The following is a 20,130-nucleotide window of genomic DNA, read 5'->3' as shown; positions in this document are numbered from 1 at the left end:
CTTGTCTTGTTTAGCAGCCTCAATGGAAAAAGAATGAAAATACACAATCCAGACTCTTGAGAATGAGGAGATGCAACAGTGATAATATTTACTAACAAAAACACAACCATAATCTCACAATAAGCTGCTAGCTTCCTGTAACCTTATTCTCAATATTATCCCTTTGGGCTGTTAAACTAAACAATGAAGATAAACACATGTTTCCACAAACTTTATTCCACAACCTGTTTACTTAGCCCTGAGGATGCCCTTAACTAAAATATAATAATTTAAATAGGGTTTGTGTCTTTAAAGAATCCTTTGATTTACTACAAAGGAGGTATTATGCTTGCATGGAAAACTATCCTGAACTCATTTTATCATTAATGCAGCTGAAATCTGGAGAGGTGATTCTCTGATTTGGTTTTCTTCTAATAACTTAAAAGTCCATTAAATTTATTAAAAATCATCTCCCATATTTCAATTCAATCATAAAGCAAATCGAACCTTTCAACATACCTCTTGAATATCAGTAGCATTGCCATGAAGGAAGCAATAGTCATTTCTTTTGTCTTTTAATTAAGGCCACTGTTAATGTAAAATCCTTTTAAAGCCTGCATGGTTATACTGAACTGCACCCAAAGAATAGTGATTCGGATACAACTGTTGATTTGGACTTTGTTGCACCTCCTTCAAATATGACAATGCAAAAGAGTAATTGTCATTCTATTGTAATAATTTTCCGTTTTCATAAGTTTTGCTATGTATTGGGGCCTGGTTATACATTTCTGCAAATATATTAACAGTTACACGTCTGTCTTCCAGATCGGGAACTTGCCAGAGTGTATCTTAGTTGCAGTAGGACTGGCTGATCTCAGCCAGGTGTGTGGGAGTGCAAAGGTTGACCTCAGAGTCCTCAGGCTAGGGAGGATACACAAAACCAGAAGGATTCCTGAACCAGATCACTATCCACTGACCCCTAACCTCGTGCAAAGTGCCCCTGAGCAAGAATGGCGAGATAGTTGCTCCTCAAACGCCTGGACAATGTGCCCAACATTCTAACTAATCTAACTTGTTAGAGACCCACTCTGCTGGTAGAAGTGAAACTCACTGTTGAAAATGCCGAAGGTCAGAGAACACCTCCAAAGGGTTGAATCGCCATTCCCAGCATGTCTGCCAGCCCATGCAAAGACGTGGCAGCAACTGAGCAAGGATAAAGAGGATTGCATCTCAACATCTACTGGGCTGCAGCTCTATGACTAGCAGAGTGCCACTCCTAACTGGATAACACCCTTGTAGTCAGCATCCAACACAGATTCCAGGCCATCCCAAGCCTAAATCGCACTGCACAGATGATCACATAGCAGGGTTAGGCTGTAGGGCTGTTGGCTTCAATAGAATTGCATGAGTCATTGCCTTGAGGAGAAGAATGATGAAAGAGAGTCTGCTTCATCACAACAGCTGGACAGTAGAGGGATTTATCTTACTGCCAGGGAAAATCTCATACTGCTTCCGATAATAACTTACAGTGCTGGGGGGTAAATACAGACATACCTTTGACAGAATCATAGCACAACTTCTCAACAGGTATGTCACAGTAACATCTTAATCCTGCTTTCTTGTAGCAGAATTAAATGGAACAGAAGGCTCAGTTCACAAAATGAATGCAAACTGTTAAACTAAGGTGGAATTAATGTTTATGGATGCAGAATAAATGATAGCTGGTAATTAATTATTAATATCCCCCCCCCACTCCATCTCAACCCACCACCCACCATAACACATTCAGTGGCTTGTTTCACAACTAAAAGAAAAACAAACTCCAGATGCTGGAAATTTGAAATAGAGACGCAGGAAACACTCAACAGATTAGAGTTTGTGGAGATAGAAACAGAGTTAAAGTTATGAGGTGTTACGCAGGAAACACTCAACAGATTAGAGTTTGTGGAGATAGAAACAGAGTTAAAGTTTCAGACTGAAGAAGGGTCTGTAGAAGGGTCTCAACCTGAAACGTCACCCATTCCTTCACTCCAGAGATGCTGCCTCAGTGACCCACTGTTACTCCAGCATTTTCTGTCTATCTTCAGTTTAAACCAGCATCTGCAGTTCCCGCCTACTCGCGTCTAATATTTCAGACTGATGTCCTTGGAGAAAAAAACAAATCTTCCTTTATAAAGGTTTGGCGAAAATCTGTTCATCTCAATCATAGCTGATGAATGGCCCCAAGGAGAAATACTGAACGAGTTTTCAAATCAAAGGTTCTTAATCCAATCTTTTTATGTGTGTTAAGATAAAAGAGATATTTTTACTGCTTTCTTGAAACTGCCAAATAAAACCATCAAAATATGCTTTGGAATTATTCCAAATTAGAAATGGTCTTTAATCGGATAATGAAATAATCATACCTTCTCAGGCACAGGTGACAATTTGGAATGTTTTAAAGGTTGACCTTTCTTCTACTTTTCTTTTCAGATTTTTTTTTAATCTCCCCACTCCAATCCTTCACTCTCGTTGGAATATTTCATTGGCCATCACTGTTCTGCAGTCCCTTATTCAAATGTCCAATCCCCCCATGTCAGCTGAGCCATTGAATGCCAACTGCTTGTTAAATCAGAGAGTGCAACTGAATACAATATTGCATTTGAAGTTCCAGTTTGTGACTGCTACACATAATATAGTTTCAGTGTATTTCACAGTTGTAACCCATTTTCCTAAGCATTTTGCAGTGCTTGTTTTCTATTTAACTGTAAGAATAAGGGGTAGGCCATTTAGAACGGAGATGAGGAAAAACATTTTCAGCCAGAGAGTTGTAAATCTGTGGAATTCTCTGCCTCAGAAGGCAGTGGAGGCCAATTCTCTGGATGCATTCAAGAGAGTGCTAGATAGAGCTCTTAAGGATAGCGGAGTCAGGGGGTATGGGGAGAAGGCAGGAACGGGGTACTGATTGAGAATGATCAGCCATGATCACATTGAATGGCGGTGCTGGCTCGAAGGGCCAAATGGCCTACTCCTGCACCTATTGTCTATTGTCTATTGTCTATTTCTTAGAGGTAGAGAACAACACAGACGATTCCCTCTGTCCGCAACTTCAGCGTTATTTTTAAAGCTAAAAAGAAAGAAGTCCAAAAGAAAAAAAATCTTCTGGACCATCCAAAATGTTACAAACATTTGTGGAGATTTATATACCATAATCCGGAAACTTTCCAACTGACCTGCACCGAATAATCTCAGAGCAGAGGAAAATGTACAACAGAAACACAGACAAGTAAAGGGAAAATCTGGACATTCCACCTTGGAGCAATCAAAACCAGCCAGGCTTTTGCTAAGATTGGAAGGTAGTATGAAGTAAATTCACACAGTGCAAGGCCATACTCAATTGTATTAGACATGCACAAGGGATAATATTATTGGCTACATCTTGTGTTAGTAATACATGAGCACCTACCGCATTTACTCAACTTTGCCCTGTGGAGTTTTTAACTGAATTAACTCTATAAATGTCGCCAAAGCTTTCCCAAAGTTATGAAATAATGAAATGCATTGCGTTCATCCACAACCTTGTCTAACGCTGATTTCTAGAATCAGGTAGTAATGCTCCCCAACTGTTTCTAACACGTGACTGAGGTAGAATCTGGGCAGTGTAATGAATTAAAATACTATCCCTTTATGTTTGAGACCTGCCGTTGGATCCACTATGGAATGTGAGAATGTATGCCCCATTTCTCTACTCTTAAAGAATTTGGTCATTTCAACACATGTCAAGGATAAAGTAGGCTTCCTTCATAAAACTGAATAGAATTCAACACCATAAACATTGAATTCTCCAATTTTAAGTAATAGCTGCCCCCCTCCCCTTCACTGCCTCTCTTTCCTCTGCTAGCCCCATCCCCATGCACACCTATTTCCCCCATTATCCTGCCCCACTTCCACCTCCCCTCCCATCCCCTCCACTTATATCCCTCCTTCTGGTTTTACATTTCACTCCTCTGTTCTCGCCTTACATGAGACCCTTTTGTCTCCTTTTCATAGAAACATACAAATAGGTGCAGGAGCAGGCCATTTGGCCCTTCGAGCCAGCACCGCCATTTATTGTGACCATGGCTGATCATCCACAATCAGTAACCCGTGCCTGCCTTCTCCCCACATCTCTTGATTCCGCTAACCCCTAGATCTCTATCTAACTCTCTTATAGATTCATCCAGTGAATTGGCCTCCACTGCCTTCTGTGGCAGAGAATGCCACAAGTTCACAACTCTCTGGGTGAAAAAGTTTTTTCTCACCTCAGTTTTAAGTGGCTTCCCCTTTATTCTTAGAATGTGGCCCCTGGTTCTGGACTCCCCCAACACCGGGAACGTTTTTTCCTGCATCTAGCTTGTCCATTCCTTTTATAATTTTATACATTTCTATAAGATCCCCTTTCATCCTTCTAAATTCCAGTGTTTTCATCTCTAGTTTTTGTCACACACTCCACCCATCTGCTAGTCGAGCCTTCCTCGCCTATATTATATTTACCAACAAATATTTATTCTAGTCCACCATTTCAATAGGCTAATGTTCATAAAATATATGGCATGGAATACTTTTCAGAGCATATGACTCAAACTCCTTCTATCCAAAACTGAATTTTCCTACATTAAAATCATACTATCACTAAGATAATGTTAAATGTAAAAACATTGGTTATATCCAGGGACACCTGATGGCTGGTCCCAGCTTTGGAAACATAAATGGAAGAAATACTGTGGAGATGGTTAGAGGTCTTGCTTGTGGTGTAAAGCTTTTTGGACGTGGTCGCATCTGGTCGAGTGAAATTGGGATACCAGAGGATATGACTGTTTGACCTAGGATTGGTTTAGGAAATATATCTTCTTCAATTGGCATTCTAAACCTATACCTTCCATGGCTTTCCTGTAATATGCTCCACTACATTCACCAAGTTCCTGAAGACTTGGTGACTGGCCCCTTGAGACAAACTTTGATCTGCTTTGTTTTCATTAAAAGCCACAAAATAGGGAAATATATAGTATATGCTGCCCTTAGCTAGAATGCAGTAATGCATCACAGACCACAATCTGATTTTTTAAAGAAATAATCTGAAAAAAAGCTGCAGAATTTACAAAAAATATCATCACATCGAGTTGCAAAAAAGATACAATATTGCAGAGTTATAATAAGCAATATGAGTAACCACAAGCAAACATGAAAATGTTAATAAATGGTTCTTTCAATCGATTTTTTATTTATAGAGAATATGATTAACGTGAGTCAAAATCTTGCTGGTCTAGAACATCTCACAATGTGTCAGGATAGTAAAAACAAGGAACTGCAGATGCTGGTTTACAAAATAAGACACGCTGTGCTGGAATAGCTCAGCCGATCAGGCTGCATCTCAGGAGAACATGGATAGGCAACGTTTCGGGTCAGGACCCTTCTTCAGCCTCCAGAGTTCTTTAGATCTCAGAGTATGAAGAAGGGTACTGACATGAAACATCGCCTATCCATGTTCTCCTGAGATGCTGCACGACCCACTGAACTACTCCAGCACATTGTGTCCTTATGTGTCAATAGACAATAGACAATATACAATAGGTGCAGGAGTAGGTCATTCGGCCCTTCGAGCCAGCACCACCATTCAAAGTGATCATGGCTGATCATTCTCAATCAGTGCCCCATTCCTGCCTTCTCCCCATACCCCCTGACTCCGCTATCCTTAAGAGCTCTATCTAGCTCTCTCTTGAATGCATTCAGAGAATTGGTTTTCACTGCCTTCTGAGGCAGAGAATTCCACAGATTTACAACTCTCTGACTGAAAAGGTTTTTCCTCATCTCCGTTCTAAATGGCCTACCCCTTATTCTTAAACTGTGGCCCCTGGTTCAGGACTCCCCCAACATTGGGAACTTGTTTCCTGCCTCTAACGTGTCCAACACCTTAATAATCCTATATGTTTCGATAAGATCCCCTCTCATCCTTCTGAATTCCAGTGTATACAAGCCTAGTCGCTCCAGTCTTTCAACATATGACCGTCCCGCCATTCCGTGAATTAACCTAGTAAACCTACGCAGCACGCCCTCAATAGCAAGACTATCCTTCCTCAAATTTGGAGACCAAAACTGCACAAAACTTGGGCTTGATTTCCCTTGTGCTTTAGCTTGAAAAATGTTTCCCTGTAATTTGTTCTACCATTTACACAATAATAGTGAAGTCATTAAACTCCCAAAGTACTTTAACAGAAAATTACTGGACTGAAAATAATCAGATTTACAACTTGATCCATTGTTTGTTAACTGCACCTTTTAAGATGGTGTTGGTTTATTGACCCCTACCATATCAATTGCAAAGCTTTAACAGAAACACTCAGCGGGTGAGGCAGTACATGTCGAAAGAGAAACAACATTTCATATTGAAGGCTCCTTATTAATCACTGTTTCTCTTTCTTTACAGATGCTGCCTGACCTGCTGAATGTTTCCAGTATTTTCTGTTTGTATTCCATATTTACAACATCGGCTGTTTTGTTTTTGATGTTCAAAACACTGGTTTACGCTGAGATGACTGATCTCAGTGTGTGTCGTAATAGGGGCTCCAGAGTGCCTAAGTCTTTGGCCTTGCCATGCTGTGGCTAGGGTCTTGGCATTGGATAGCATGATCTCAGCAACATGGAATGGCACATAGAGAAGGAATCGTCAGGAAAAAAATATGTATGGCCTTTCATAAAAATAATCCATACAATGTTTTGGGGTTTCAGTGATTCTGATGTGTAGTTGCTATTGTAATGTAATATTTCCATTCTGTCCAGGTCATTCCCTTCAGAAACAGCAAGATGAAGGGAAATTGATATGGAGAACCAGTTTCTATTGAGGTAATATACACTGACTTAAATTATTATAGCTGTTAGGTGAATACTTCTTCACTAAGTATAGAAACATTTTCATAATTGCTGCCAAAATTGCATGCCCGTAAGGACAGGCATGTTGCTGCTGTCTATACCTGTTACTTTAGTGATACTGTTTCAATAATCTGCTAAACCACAGCAAAGTTAGGGAGAAGCCCTTTGTGTTCTGAGACAGCATCCATCGTACATTAAGACCGGTGGAACAACTGACTACTGTCAGGTTTCCAGATGCAAATATATATTTTCGATGGGGGAGAGATTCAGTGCGGTTTTGGGACACAATTGGTTGTTCAGACCATAAAACAGGAGCAGAATTAGGAAGGGTCCTGACCTGAAATGCCACCCATTCTTTCCCTCCAGAGATGCTTCCTGTTCCGCTGAGTTACTCCAGCTTTTGGTGTCTATCTGCAGAATTAGGCCATTCAGCCCATCATGTCTGCTCCACATATTAATTTATTCACAAAATGCTGGAGTAACTCAGCAGGTCAGGCAGCATCTCAGGAGAGAAGGAATGGGTGACGTTTCGGGTCGAGACCCTTCTTCAGACTGATGTCAGGGGGGCGGGACAAAGGAAGGATATATGTCTGCTCCACAGTTCTCTCATGGCTGATCTATTTTCTCTCTCAATCCCATTCTCCACTCTTACCAATCAAGAACTTATCAATCTCTGCTTTAGCAATACCCCATGTTGTGGACTCCTCAGCTATCTGTGGCAACGCATTCCACAGAGTCACCACCCTCTGGCTAATGAAATCCCTCCTCATCTCCATTCTAAAGCTAAGTCCTTTTATTCTGAGACTGCCCCCTCTGGTTCTAGACTTCCATTACTGGATCCATCCTTTCCATGTCCACACTTTTGGGGAACTGAATTTCCAAAATTTGAATACATGTCTTTGGGGATCGTTATATGTCTGTTTTAAACTGAGATGCATTAGTTGTTTTTATTTTTTAAATGTTGTTTTCAGGAGATGAGACCCCTGTGTATCGTTATCGGTGAAGGAGAGGTGCACTTTGCTCTGTCAATGTTCCTAAGGCACATGTTTGGATTAGGAACAGGCATGTTGGGAAGATCACGTTTTGCTCTGGTCTGGCCCACATGTTATTTCAAAGTGGAATCAATGGGCATGGCAAGTATTAACGACAACTGTGACCATAGGAATGATTAGGGGAGGGGTGAGAGAGTGGAGGGAATATTATCAACTGGAGGGGAATTTGACTTGGAGGAAAGTGAGTAACTTCAATCGAGGTAAAGCAGATAATTGCAGGGCTGGAAAAGGCGTGTAAAATCGACACCTTGATTGCTCAAGGGTCTTTGCTCTGTGGATTTAAAGCACTTAAAATAAACCGGCTACCAGGTCCTGAATGATACAAAGGAGCAAGTCCTTGTTTTGTTATTTTTAAGTTTGCAACATGTTTCGAGAATATTATATGAAGTGAAATAAAGTTAGACGCGAGTAATTGGAAAGGGAGCAGAGATGGCAGGTGAAGAAAGGAGAGCATTGGAAGCTCGATGGGAGGAAAAGCCCATTTGTTATGTGCATGCTATTGGGAGAAAGCATTTTGAGGTGTCCGCTCTGATTGCCTCAGACATATCCTTCCTATCTCGGCAACACGGAATAGCTACTTCCATCTTTTAATTACAGCACTCTGGTCATAAAACCATGAACTATGATCAAATTGTCATCTAGACTGAGTCACTTGAAGTAATTTTCAACCAGTTCCCATCCAGAGGTATGGATGGAATTGTCCAATGTCCCAAATACTGAGCAGGTGAAGCGCCAGAGGCGAGATGTTTGATAATTGCGCTGATAATGAATTAATGTTGTTTATCTAATAAGAAACTTTGTTTGTAAAAAACAAGGTAATATAAGAACGTGAATTGGAAATTCGATGATAAAAGAGTTAACAAACAGCGATCTCGAATCCGGTCCAAGAACAAGATACAGCGGAAGAAAGTTGGAACATTTTAAGTCTATGATGGAAAAAGAAGTAGCCGGGGGCGTGGAGTTGTCGACACCCTCTCTGACATCTCCTCCCCAAAACTCTACCTTCTTAAGGCGGTACTTACTTGGGCAAGATTTGGATATTCTACCTTGATGTGGATTCAATTTTGTTTCAAACAGCCTAATGAGTCTTGGGTTGCTGCGCTGTGTTTTTGTATTATTGCGTTGAAGAAAACCGATTAGGAAGACGTTCTGAAATACCTGCACCCGGGGAAGCCTTGCCCCAATGTATACTGTGCATTGTGTAGCAGTATTCTGGTACAAAGTGCAGCAGTAACTCAGCGGGTCAGGCAGCATGCTGTGTTACTCCAGCACCTTTGTGTCTTTTGTTGTAAACAGGCATATGTAGTTCCTTGTATCTACAGTATTCTGGTGTTCTCCAACTAGTTTCACTGTCCTCCTGATTATATTTCACTGGCTGTATGCCTTGTTGTCACTTTCCCCTCAGCTAACAATGAACCATTCTACATTTCCTTGATCATCGCCTGCATTGATCTGTCATTTTCACACCTCACCCTTCCATCTAGTCTCCCTCTCCCCTGACTCTGAGTCTGAAGAAGGGTCTCGACCCGAAACGTCACCCATTGGTCTCTCCAGAGATGCTGCCTGTCCCGCTGAGTTACACCAGCATTTTGTGCCTGTATTTTAGAGCACGTGGCTATTTTACTGATACACTAGCACATCGCCTGTTCAACTCATAGCCCAATGCATTGTGCAGAGTTCAGTTCTGTAACTTGAATTATCCAAAATTGATGAAGTAAATATTTTGCTTTGGTTGGATTGGCGTTGCAAGCGTTGTTTTAAATGGACTTGAATGGGTTCTTATAAGGATGAGGGGAGACCTCATTGAAACTTGTGGAATGGTCTTCTTGTTGCGTGTGACGTGCACAGCCTAAAGTTGTAAGTCAAGGGTGGACATCCAGGGCAGGGCAGCATCAGTTGCTGGGTGGATGGCCTTGATGGCACCAGGGAAAAGCCTCAGTGAGCAGTCATTCACGATGTGTGGGATGATCTGGTCTGGATCTTGCAACCTTCCTGTGGTCCACCCTGTTTTGACTAATGCAATCAACCCAACGTGCACAATCTAATAGATGTGGAATAGTGAAAGGCCTGGACAGAGTGAATGCGGAGAGGATGTTTCCACTGGTGGGAGAGTCTAAGACCAGAGGACATTGCCTCGGGATAAAATGACCTGCCTTTAGAAAGGAGACGAGGAGAAATTTCTTTAGTCACAGGGTGGTAAATCTGTGGAATTCATTGCCACAGACGGCCGTGGAGGCCAAGTCAATGGGTATTTTCAAGGCGGAGATTGGCAGCTTCTTGATCAGTGATAGGCGGGGGTTATGGGGAGAAGGCTGGGGAATGGGGTTGAGAAGGAAAGATAGATGGGCCATGATTGAATGGCGGAGTAGACTCGATGGGCCGAATGGCCTAGTTTTACCCCTGTGATTTATGAATTCCAACACCTGCAGCTCGTTCCCTCCCTGACTTCTCATGATTGGGCCCGGCCTGGAGCGGAGTGGGAGGGGTGGATTACAATCAGACTCCTACCCAGCTACTTGCACTCTGCTCTGCCCATGTGTGCATGTTGGGGGTGCGTTGTCTGTTCCGGCCTCATGCTAAACCTGGACTTTAATCCATTTGAAGGAAATATTAAACTGAAAGTTAATTAAATTGATTGAACCGATGTTATTGCATCGGCATCGCGGCCCATCCCAGGCGGTCCCGCGTTTTATTTTGACTCTGAAATTCTGCCGAGATTAAAGGCGCTGTTTGCGTGCAGGGGCTCATATCCGCACGCCCTTTTCCTCTGGGAACCGAACGCCTTTCCGATCTAAAAATATCCCGGTGATTAGAGAGATTTCCAGAAGTTGGGCCAAGGATGAGCGAACCGACATCGTGGGCCGAAGGAGTGTTTGGGAGGGGAAGTCGTTCATGGGTCGAGTAAACCAATCGTTCGTCAGTCACTATCACTCGGACTGTTTGTGAGCGCTTTGTGACATTGGATGGCTAGTACTGGGAAGCGAAAAATAAACGGAGTCAGTCGAAAAGAAGAATCCCGAGCCGAAACGCCACCTATCCGTGTTCACAAGGGACCCGCTGTGTTACTCCAGCACTTTGGGTCCTTTTTCGAAGTGGGTTCCTCGCTGGGTGCTGTGTTCTGTTAGATCCCGGACGTCCTCACCCCCTCCCCTCACTACCCCCCACCCCCCGTGTATTTCCCGTCGCCGTGATAGTATTAACTGGACTACCGACTGACTGGGTGAAATTCAATGACAATAGACAATAGATGCAGGAGTAGGCCATTCAGCCCTTCAAGCCAGCACCGCCATTCAATACGATCATGGCTGATCACTCTCAATCAGTACCCCGTTCCTGCCTTCTCCCCATACCCCCTCACTCCGCTATCCTTAAGAGCTCTATCCAGCTCTCTCTTGAAAGCATCCAACGAACTGGCCTCCACTGCCTTCTGAGGCAGAGAATTCCACACCTTCACCACTCTCTGACTGAAAAAGTTCTTCCTCATCTCCGTTCTAAATGGCCTACCCCTTATTCTTAAACTGTGGCCCCTTGTTCTGGACTCCCCCAACATTGGGAACATGTTTCCTGCCTCTAATGTGTCCAATCCCCTAATTATCTTATATGTTTCAATAAGATCCCCCCTCATCCTTCTAAATTCCAGTGTATACAAGCCTAATTGCTCCAGCCTTTCAACATACGAACCGTGGACCTTGGAACCTTTTTCATGGCACATATGGACCAATGCAATCCAGGACCAGACCCTTCGGCCCACAATGTCCGTGCCGAACATAATGCCACATTAAACTAATCCCTCTTCATCTCCTGGTCCATAATGCTCTTGGTCCATTTCCTGCATAGACACTCGGCATAGACATAGAGCAACTCTGCGGGACAGGCAGCATCTCTGGAGTGTAGTTTCCTGTGCCAATCCATGTACCAATCTACAAACTACTTAAACGCTACTATCAGAGAGTCATACAGCGTGGAAACAGGCCCTTCGGCCCAATTTGTCCTCACCGACCAACATGTCCTATCTACACATGCCCGCGTGTGGCCAATGTCGTAGCTGCTTCCTCCACCGCCCCCGGCAGCACCTTCCAGGCGACCATCACTCTCTATGTAAACACAAAACTTGCCCGGGACATCTCCTTTAAACTTTGCCCCTCTTACCTTAAAGGTAAGCCCACGAGCCATTGATAATTTCCACCCAGGGTAAAATGTTTTGAGTGTCGATTCTACCTATGACTGCAAGGGTCTCCTCCGGGTCCTCCGGTTTCCTCCCACATTCCAAAGACGTTTGTAGGTTTGTAGGTTAATTGGCTTCTATAATTTGTCCTTAGTGTGTAGTATGTGAAAGTGGGATTACACAGAGTTAGTGTATCGCTGGTCGGCGTGGACTCGGTGGTCCGAAAGGCTTGTTTCTACGTTGTATCTCTAAACTAAACTAAACTATGCTTCTCATGATGTTATATACTTCTATCAGATCTCCTCTCAGCCTCCGACGTTCCAGGCTTTGTTCAACCTCTCCCAATCGCTAATATTCTCTAATCCAGGCATCTGGCAAAACCTCTTCTGCACTCTCTCCAAAGGCTCAAATGTGAAATATTCCAAAACCACCTCTGCCTCACTATTGAGCTCCGGGCGGTTATGGTAACTGGGCTGTGGGACCTGCGATCTCACATTTTCAATGATAACCAGGAAGCAAGGCGATTTCTCGGTTCTGGAGTTCTCGGAGAGGTTCCCAGACCGCTCAGCTACCTCGAAGAGCTGTTATCAGGCATTTATCCGCTGAATGAAATCGCCCGCTTCCACCCCATTTGTAAACATGTACTGTTGAAGTTTAATAGATAATACATTAGAGAATGTTCCAACCGGTTGGGCTTTATTAATTATTAATGATGTAAATCAATGAAACGGTAAATTAGCAATAAAAGGGAGCTGTTTAGCTTACAGGACGTATCTGCGTGTGTGACATGATATGTGTGCGGGTGGGGCGGAGAAATGGCACTGAGAGAGGGCTAGTATGTAATATGAAATATTCTTCCAGGCGTCAACTTGTACAGGTAAATAAAAGAACAGCTCCAGAGGTCGATACAATTATATAAATATTCTATTCGTGATATCAATTTAGGACAATCTACCTTAATCTTAATGCTAATTTTACTTGGAGAAAGAGGAAATGTGACGTTTCGTGTCGGGACCCTTCTTCAGACTGATTATAGGGGAGGGGTGGAGAAAGCTGGTGGAGGGGAGAGGCAGGACAAAGCGTGGCCGGTTGATCCAGACGCGGTTGGTAACGGGAATATAATATAGTTGTTAACCCTGCCAATACCCTAAATGCGTTAAAGCCAAGTTGACAACCCCACCCCCATCTCTCTCTCTCTTGCGCGCAGAAATTCTAAGCAGAAGAACAATTTCATAGCAAAATGCACGGGCAGTGATAAACCACAGCTCGCCTTAGGCGTCTAAGCCGCTAAAGATCTCCAATGGCGTTACATCACATGAGTGCGAATCACCGCACGGATACTTCATCGCTCGAGATAGGAGAAGAGGCTGTGAAGAGGGGCGAGGTTGGGCGGAGGGAAATGATATGCAGTCAAACTACAGCACTGGAGGTCAGGTGGGCCTCGTTTGGCGGCGACCCAGACAGGGAGAGAGCTCCTGTGACACAATCTTACATTCAAGACTCAATTTCTCCCTGGGGCTCCTATGTTGTGGGAGTGCGCTGTTTCTGATGCCTGTAGCCCTTAGGGGGGGGACGAAAATGACTCCGAATGTGCATCTACTTATAATCTTCACCGGATTTGAGCTGTGCACCCTGTGCAATACGACGCTCGCTTACCGGTCGATTCAGGACACGGACACAAGCCGTATTCCATGTCTGGGAAACTTGCCAGCAATTCCCCGTGCTGCCTGTAACACTGTAGCACGACAGCATTAAATCACTAGAACATAGGCACGATGTTGTTCTTTGACTAAAGTAAATTAAAATCTGGTGTTAATTTAAGTTAATATTTTTCGTTTATCAAAGGATGATGACATGATCCTCTGTAGATTATATCCATTAACCATTGTGTGTGATCATATTGAACCATCCAATATTATACCGTGTCATGGTCAAAATATCAAATGATATGCTGAAATCTTCAGTGGATTGTCATGTATCCTAATCTGCCGCAGTACACAAACGTGCTTTAAAGTGCTACAAAGTTTACTGATCTCGAGAATACGGTCTAATTTTCTATAATCTCCTGTAACACCCCATATCCGCAAATACGCCAAGGGATTCGGTGGCTTTTTTTAATCATTAAAGGACATTTGGGCGTCGCTGGCAAGGCCAGGTTCATTGTACACCCCGCCTTCCCGAATCCCGCTGAAGACTGTACTCTGGTTCCAGAATTTAGACCAAGCGAAGATAGTACAGCCGGTATAATCCGTGTATTTATGTTTAACACGTTTTGAAGCTATGATCTGTGAAACCCAATGTTAAGTGACACACTATTTTCAGCAGCGCACTATTCTCTAGTATCTTGCAAGAATGTTAATATCCTGCAGCGTACTGGAGGATCTTATGGGGCAAAATAATGTAATTATTCTGCGATACAATATGTAACTATCGCGGCACAGTCATATAGTGTGTGAGTGAAATCTGCAGCCTTTATATTTGTTTTGTTTCCCATGTGAAGCGAGCCTGGGAAGTTCCCGATTATATCAGCTTTTCTTCACTGAGAATGGGGCTGTATTTACATTTTCCACCACACAGTCACACAGTCACACCTCTCGTTGCCGCACGCACCAACTCTCCCTTTCCACCCCTGCCTTCTGAAGAAGGGTCTCCACCCGAAACGTCACCCCTTCCCTCTCTCCAGAGATGCTGCCTGTGCCGATGAGTTACTCCGGCGTTGTGTGTCTATCCTGCCCTCTGAAACTCCAGTCTTCCCGTGACGGGCGCTACTCGCAGCGCGTTTTGTTTGACAGGTTTATTGGAGGAGAATGGGGCAGTGAAATTGAACACCGGCGGATTAGGCTCCCACTTGTGGGGAGCGTGAGCATTAGTGGGATCTCCGGGGAAATGTGGTGACGGGGACCATCCAGGCCCATTGGAGAATATCTCACCAAAGGGGAATGGCAGCGATGCTGGAAACACGAGTACATGGACCACGCGAGAGAGAGAGCGAGCGAGAGAGAGACGGAGAGAGAGAAACGGAGAGAGAGAAACGGAGAGAGACAGAGAGAGAGACAGAGAGAGAGAGAGAGAGAGTGACAGAGAGAGAGACAGGCGCTGAGCGGTTGCAAAGTGCCTCCTACACATCGCCACTCATGCGCACGTGAATTAGGCTGCATCCTTCTCAGACTGAACCGGATTATTCGCTAGATTAAATCTCTGTCATTACAATTTAATGCAATGATTAGTGGTTCTGTTTAAAGTTTAACCCAGTTAACATCCCACCACAACTCTTTTCCTTGCACTCCAATGGGGGTGTTTCCCCGCTCGGTTTGCGCCCTCTCTTACCGCGCTTGATGAGGTTTCCTCTCCCCTCCAAGCTGCAGTTCCAGCGGTCCGACCTGAATTGATACCGGCACTCGAGCGCGCTGAGGCGGATCGCGTCCTGCAGACCATCCGCTAACCCGGGCTCTCTCCGGCACAGCCGCTTCTGCCGGCGGAACAGCTTCAAGCTGTCGCACTGCTTCAGATGAACCTTCCCAGCGCCGAAGTCCTCGAGGATGGGGGTGGAGTACACAGCCAATGGCTCCTTCCCGGTCAGTCTGCTTAAGGGAAAGAATGGAATCAACCAGAGCAGCGGGAAGGGGAAACACAAGGCATTCGCCGCACACCGCTGCGCAGAACCTGCGGGCTAACGGGCTGAACAAACTCTTCCCCAGTCAGTGCACGGCGCGCATCTCGCAGAAGATACCCAACTTTATACGGACGGGTACTGTGTGACTTCCTGCCTCGCTTACCTTCCACACTCTACATTACGCGTTTAAATCGAATGTCAATTTGTTCAAACGCTTTATGAGGTTTACGCCTAAATGTAATCATTTCAACTCTCCCACCAGTCTCCTCATTAACCTGGGTTGGAATGATATGAGCAATCAGTGTAAGCCGAAGATAGACACAAAAAGCCGGAGTAACTCAGCGGGTCAGGCAGCATCTCTGGTGACTGGAAGTCTGAAGATGGATCTCGTCCCGAAACGTCGCCTACCCATTTTTACTCCAGCATTTTGTGTCTATCTTCGGTGTAAACCAGCATCTGCAGTTCCTTCCTACCCGAAGTAAGCCGAGCCTGGAGCGATGGTGCTGGCTGCCGTGAGCAGGGTGATCAGTGATCCAAAGCTTGGGAGCCGGCAGCGCATTTTGTCGGATCTCTGCCGCTCCTCATCTCGTTTGGCGGTGTCTTGTGTGCCTGTGCTCAGTTCGCCAGGCGTTGCCTCCACTAAAGGAGCGTGCCCATCCCCAGCCCCGTCCCACAGCTCTTCCGATTGGGCTGTCTCGGCCCATCCAACGAGCCATAGGTTGCCTCGGTGAGAGGGCGGGGATCCGAGGCTCAGGTGCGCCTCGCCTTCTCACACCTGGAGATCTCTCCTCAGAGATGCTTTTCTTTCCAATCTCCTTTCCTTTCGGGCTTCCATTCAGTCCGGCCAGTCGCCCCACTCCCTTTCATGATGAATTAATGGCGATATTTATAACATGGTCAGAACCGTTTTCATTGAGTTCAGCTCAGTTTACTTTTTGTCACGCGTTGAAAGACTGGAGCGACTAGGCTTGTATACACTGGAATTTAGAAGGATGAGAGGAGATCTTATCGAAACGTATAAGATTATTAAGGGGTTGGACACGTTAGAGGCAGGAAACATGTTCCCAATGTTGGGGGAGTCCAGAACAAGGGGCCACAGTTTAAGAATAAGGGGTAGGCCATTTAGAACTGAGATGAGGAAAAACTTTTTCAGTCAGAGAGTTGTGAATCTGTGGAATTCTCTGCCTCAGAAGGCAGTGGAGGCCAATTCTCTGAATGCATTCAAGAGAGAGCTGGATAGAGCTCTTAAGGATAGCGGAGTCAGGGGGTATGGGGAGAAGGCAGGAACGGGGTACTGATTGAGAATGATCAGCCATGATCACATTGAATGGCGGTGCTGGCTCGAAGGGCCGAATGGCCTCCTCCTGCACCTATTGTCTATTGTTTACCGAGGGACCGTGGAAAGCGTTTGTTCCCTGCTCTCCAGTCAGCGGAAAAACAATACATGATTACAATCGAGCCATTCACAGTGTACATGTACATGGCAAGGGAATAACGCTTAGTGCAAGGTGAAGCCAGCAAAGCCCGATCAAGGGTTGCCCGAGGGTCACCACAGAGGTAGCCCACATTCAGAGGCTCATTTCTTATGGAACTGGAGAGGCACAACATTATTGGGGGAGTGGGGGGTGGTCTTTAAATTACAAATCCAGTCCATCTGTCGGTTGAAGGAGAGCGGAAGACCACACCAATGACCGCGGCCATTCAATCTTCATGCTAAACACAATGGAGTGAATTGGCCAATCATTTCTGCTGTTTGTGGGACGTTCCCAATACAAACTCATAAACGGACTTCTCTCCTCAATAGTCACTGCATCCCAAAAACAACCGACTGTGGAAAGACTTTCCAGACTGAAAATGCATCGTAGAATTCCCCAAATCCAAATCTTAGTGTGATCAATATTTGGTGACTGGATATTTAGCGATTGCAGCAACTAAGAAAGATGGGGCTGCACTGCCCTATTTCTGCGGTAACCTGCCTCGGATACCTCGGGTGTTCAACGTGCTGGAAGATCGGTTCGTTGCTCAACGCCAACGTAGGCGCCGAGTATTGTCCCTTCTTTTGAAGATTGAAACAATTAAAAATAAACTTCAGTTGAAATAACAATCCATCTGTTATCCTCAGCAAACCAGCTCACGGCCACTTTGGTCGGCTAAAATCAGCAACGTTTCACAAACAGCAGTGAAAGAAACGATCACACCGTCGGGTTAAGTGACTTGGTTAGGATGTAAACGTCCCGAGTTCTTTCCAGCATCTCGTGTGATCTATAAGTTTCCCATTAGCAGAACGATAAGATTTAGAATGACCAACTTATCCCAAAAGGAAAGGATACCCGCACTCGCAACGGAGCTACTACAAAATGCTGGAGTAACCCAGCAGGTCAGGCAGCATCTAGGAGAGAAGGAATGGGTGACGTTTCGGTTCGAGACCCTTCTTCAGACCGTGGTCCTGCTGTTCGCACCGGGGCAACAGGTCCACAGATCCAAGGGCGTGAATATTGCGCTCCAGCTGGAGACTATTGTTAACAACATTCTATAAACCTAAACATTCTCCAATGGAGACACAAGACATATCAGATGCTGGAATCTTCAGCAAAGCATCAAGCGCTGGACAAATTCAACGTGTCAGGCAGCATATGTGGAGAGAATGGACATGGGACGTTTCAGGTCATTTTATGTCCGAGGAAGGGTCCCGACCCGAAACGTTGCCTGTCCATTCCCTCCACAGATGCCGCCTGGCCCGCTGAGTTTCCCCGGCATTTTGTGTTTTGCAGAACACTTGTCAAACTTTGTCTAATATTTCAGGAAAGTAACGGCGGCCAGAAACGGAATCAGCGCCGGTGAATTTCACATAATCTCTCAGACTTCGATTTATGTTGCAAAACTCACAAGACCAATCCGATTCGCACCTCCAGTAAATTCAAGTGTCGTAGCACGCAGAAGTAATAAAACCTTCCCAAAAGTCCTTGCAGATTATTTGAGAATTATAAGATCTTCCTGAACTATATTTCACACATCTTGCGCAGATCAAAAACAAGCTCAAACAACCCGGCCTTCTATTCCTTTTGTAATCAACTTGTTCTCGATTTGCTATTTCCACCTGGAATAAGTATTAGTATCATTTATATCTTATCTCGTCGTGTCGGTCGGAAACACTCTGCTTATCGTGCAGAGAAAAGAGATTGAACGATTAACTCAATGAAAACATAAACATTTTAAAAGTATTCGTTTCCAATTAAATTAATCGGTTATAAAACAATTTGATCGACTATTACAATCCAAAAATAATCCAACAGAATATCGCGATATGAACTAAATTACGTGATGCAGAACCATCCTCTGGGTCATTTATAAACAGGGGCTGGTATCCGCAGTCGTTTCGTTCGCTCTCATTAATGAAAAGTGAAAATAGCCATAATTGCTCGACTTCAGAATATGTCTGAAGAAGGGTCTCGAACCGAAACGTCACCCATTCCTTCTCTCTGGAAATGCTGCCTGTCCCGCTGAGTTAATCCAGCTTTTTGTGTCTATCTTGTGGATTTAACTTTAATTCGAGGGCAGAAAACCTTCGACGTTGATGAGGTTCATCAGTTTGATTTGCAAAACACGCGCAGTTTATTTCAGATAGTGTGTGTAAGAAAACGAATTAACAAAACTGAAAACGGGTTTTAAAAAAACTTCAATCCTCCTTGAATATTGCAAGCAAGCTGCGGCGTTAGATCAGTATCTCAGATATTGAGGCGCGAACTACATTAAATCATATCCTGGCGTAAAGACATCTCCTCCGATGGTTTGAATTAAAACTACGACGCATCAGTGTTCGACAGTATCCCACGATGTTCTGCCACAGGTATTTAGTCAGCGATGGAAAGTGCCCTAAAAGAACCGACGGTGTATAAAAAGATGATTTTGTGAAGCCTGTTCTCTGTGTGGGTCTGGTTCGGAAACGATTATTTAGCAGTATGTCCAATTCGAGTTTTTAGAAGATCACGAATTTACGTGGAAAAAACTCAAAAGGTAAACCAGAATGAAATTCTGCAGATAGTCACGCAGTTCGGATGTAAAGGAAAAGAGCGATTGAAATTTCAAATGTCTAAATCCCGTTTGTCTGCAGATTTTCGAGATTTAAACACGTTTGTTAAGGATTTTAGTAGTCTGAAGAAGGATCTCGACCCGAAATATCACATATCTATGTTCTCCAGAGATGCTGCCTGACCGGTTCAGTTACTCCAGTACTCTGTGTCCTTTTGTGTATTAAACAGCATCTGCAGTTCCTTATTTTTACAAGGAGACTCAAGGCATACGTCATCACAAAGTTTTCGATGCTCCACGATCTAATACTCTTATTATCCATTTTATTTTACCCGTGAATTTAAATGTTCACAAGTTGCTTTACGCACGAATTTAAAAATTGCCTTGTTTTTCATCTGATATATAAA

General features: G+C 44.2%; 1 protein-coding gene across 1 annotated transcript in view; it reads right to left on the bottom strand.

Moving 5' to 3' along the window:
* Positions 1-16,381, bottom strand: part of LOC144607504 (protein Wnt-9b-like) — a 31,676-nt gene extending 15,295 nt beyond the window's left edge. The window contains 3 exon segments of the mRNA XM_078424392.1: positions 15,409-15,662; positions 16,168-16,345; positions 16,348-16,381. Of these exon segments, the coding sequence (XP_078280518.1) occupies positions 15,409-15,662; positions 16,168-16,345; positions 16,348-16,351 (436 nt within the window). The 5' untranslated portion in view covers positions 16,352-16,381.
* Between the last annotated feature and the right edge of the window lie 3,749 nt (positions 16,382-20,130).

Source organism: Rhinoraja longicauda, chromosome 29, assembly GCF_053455715.1.
Source record: "Rhinoraja longicauda isolate Sanriku21f chromosome 29, sRhiLon1.1, whole genome shotgun sequence".
Lineage (NCBI taxonomy): Eukaryota > Metazoa > Chordata > Chondrichthyes > Rajiformes > Arhynchobatidae > Rhinoraja > Rhinoraja longicauda.
Note: the sequence above shows the minus strand (reverse complement) of the source record. Positions and strands in the feature narration are given on the sequence as shown.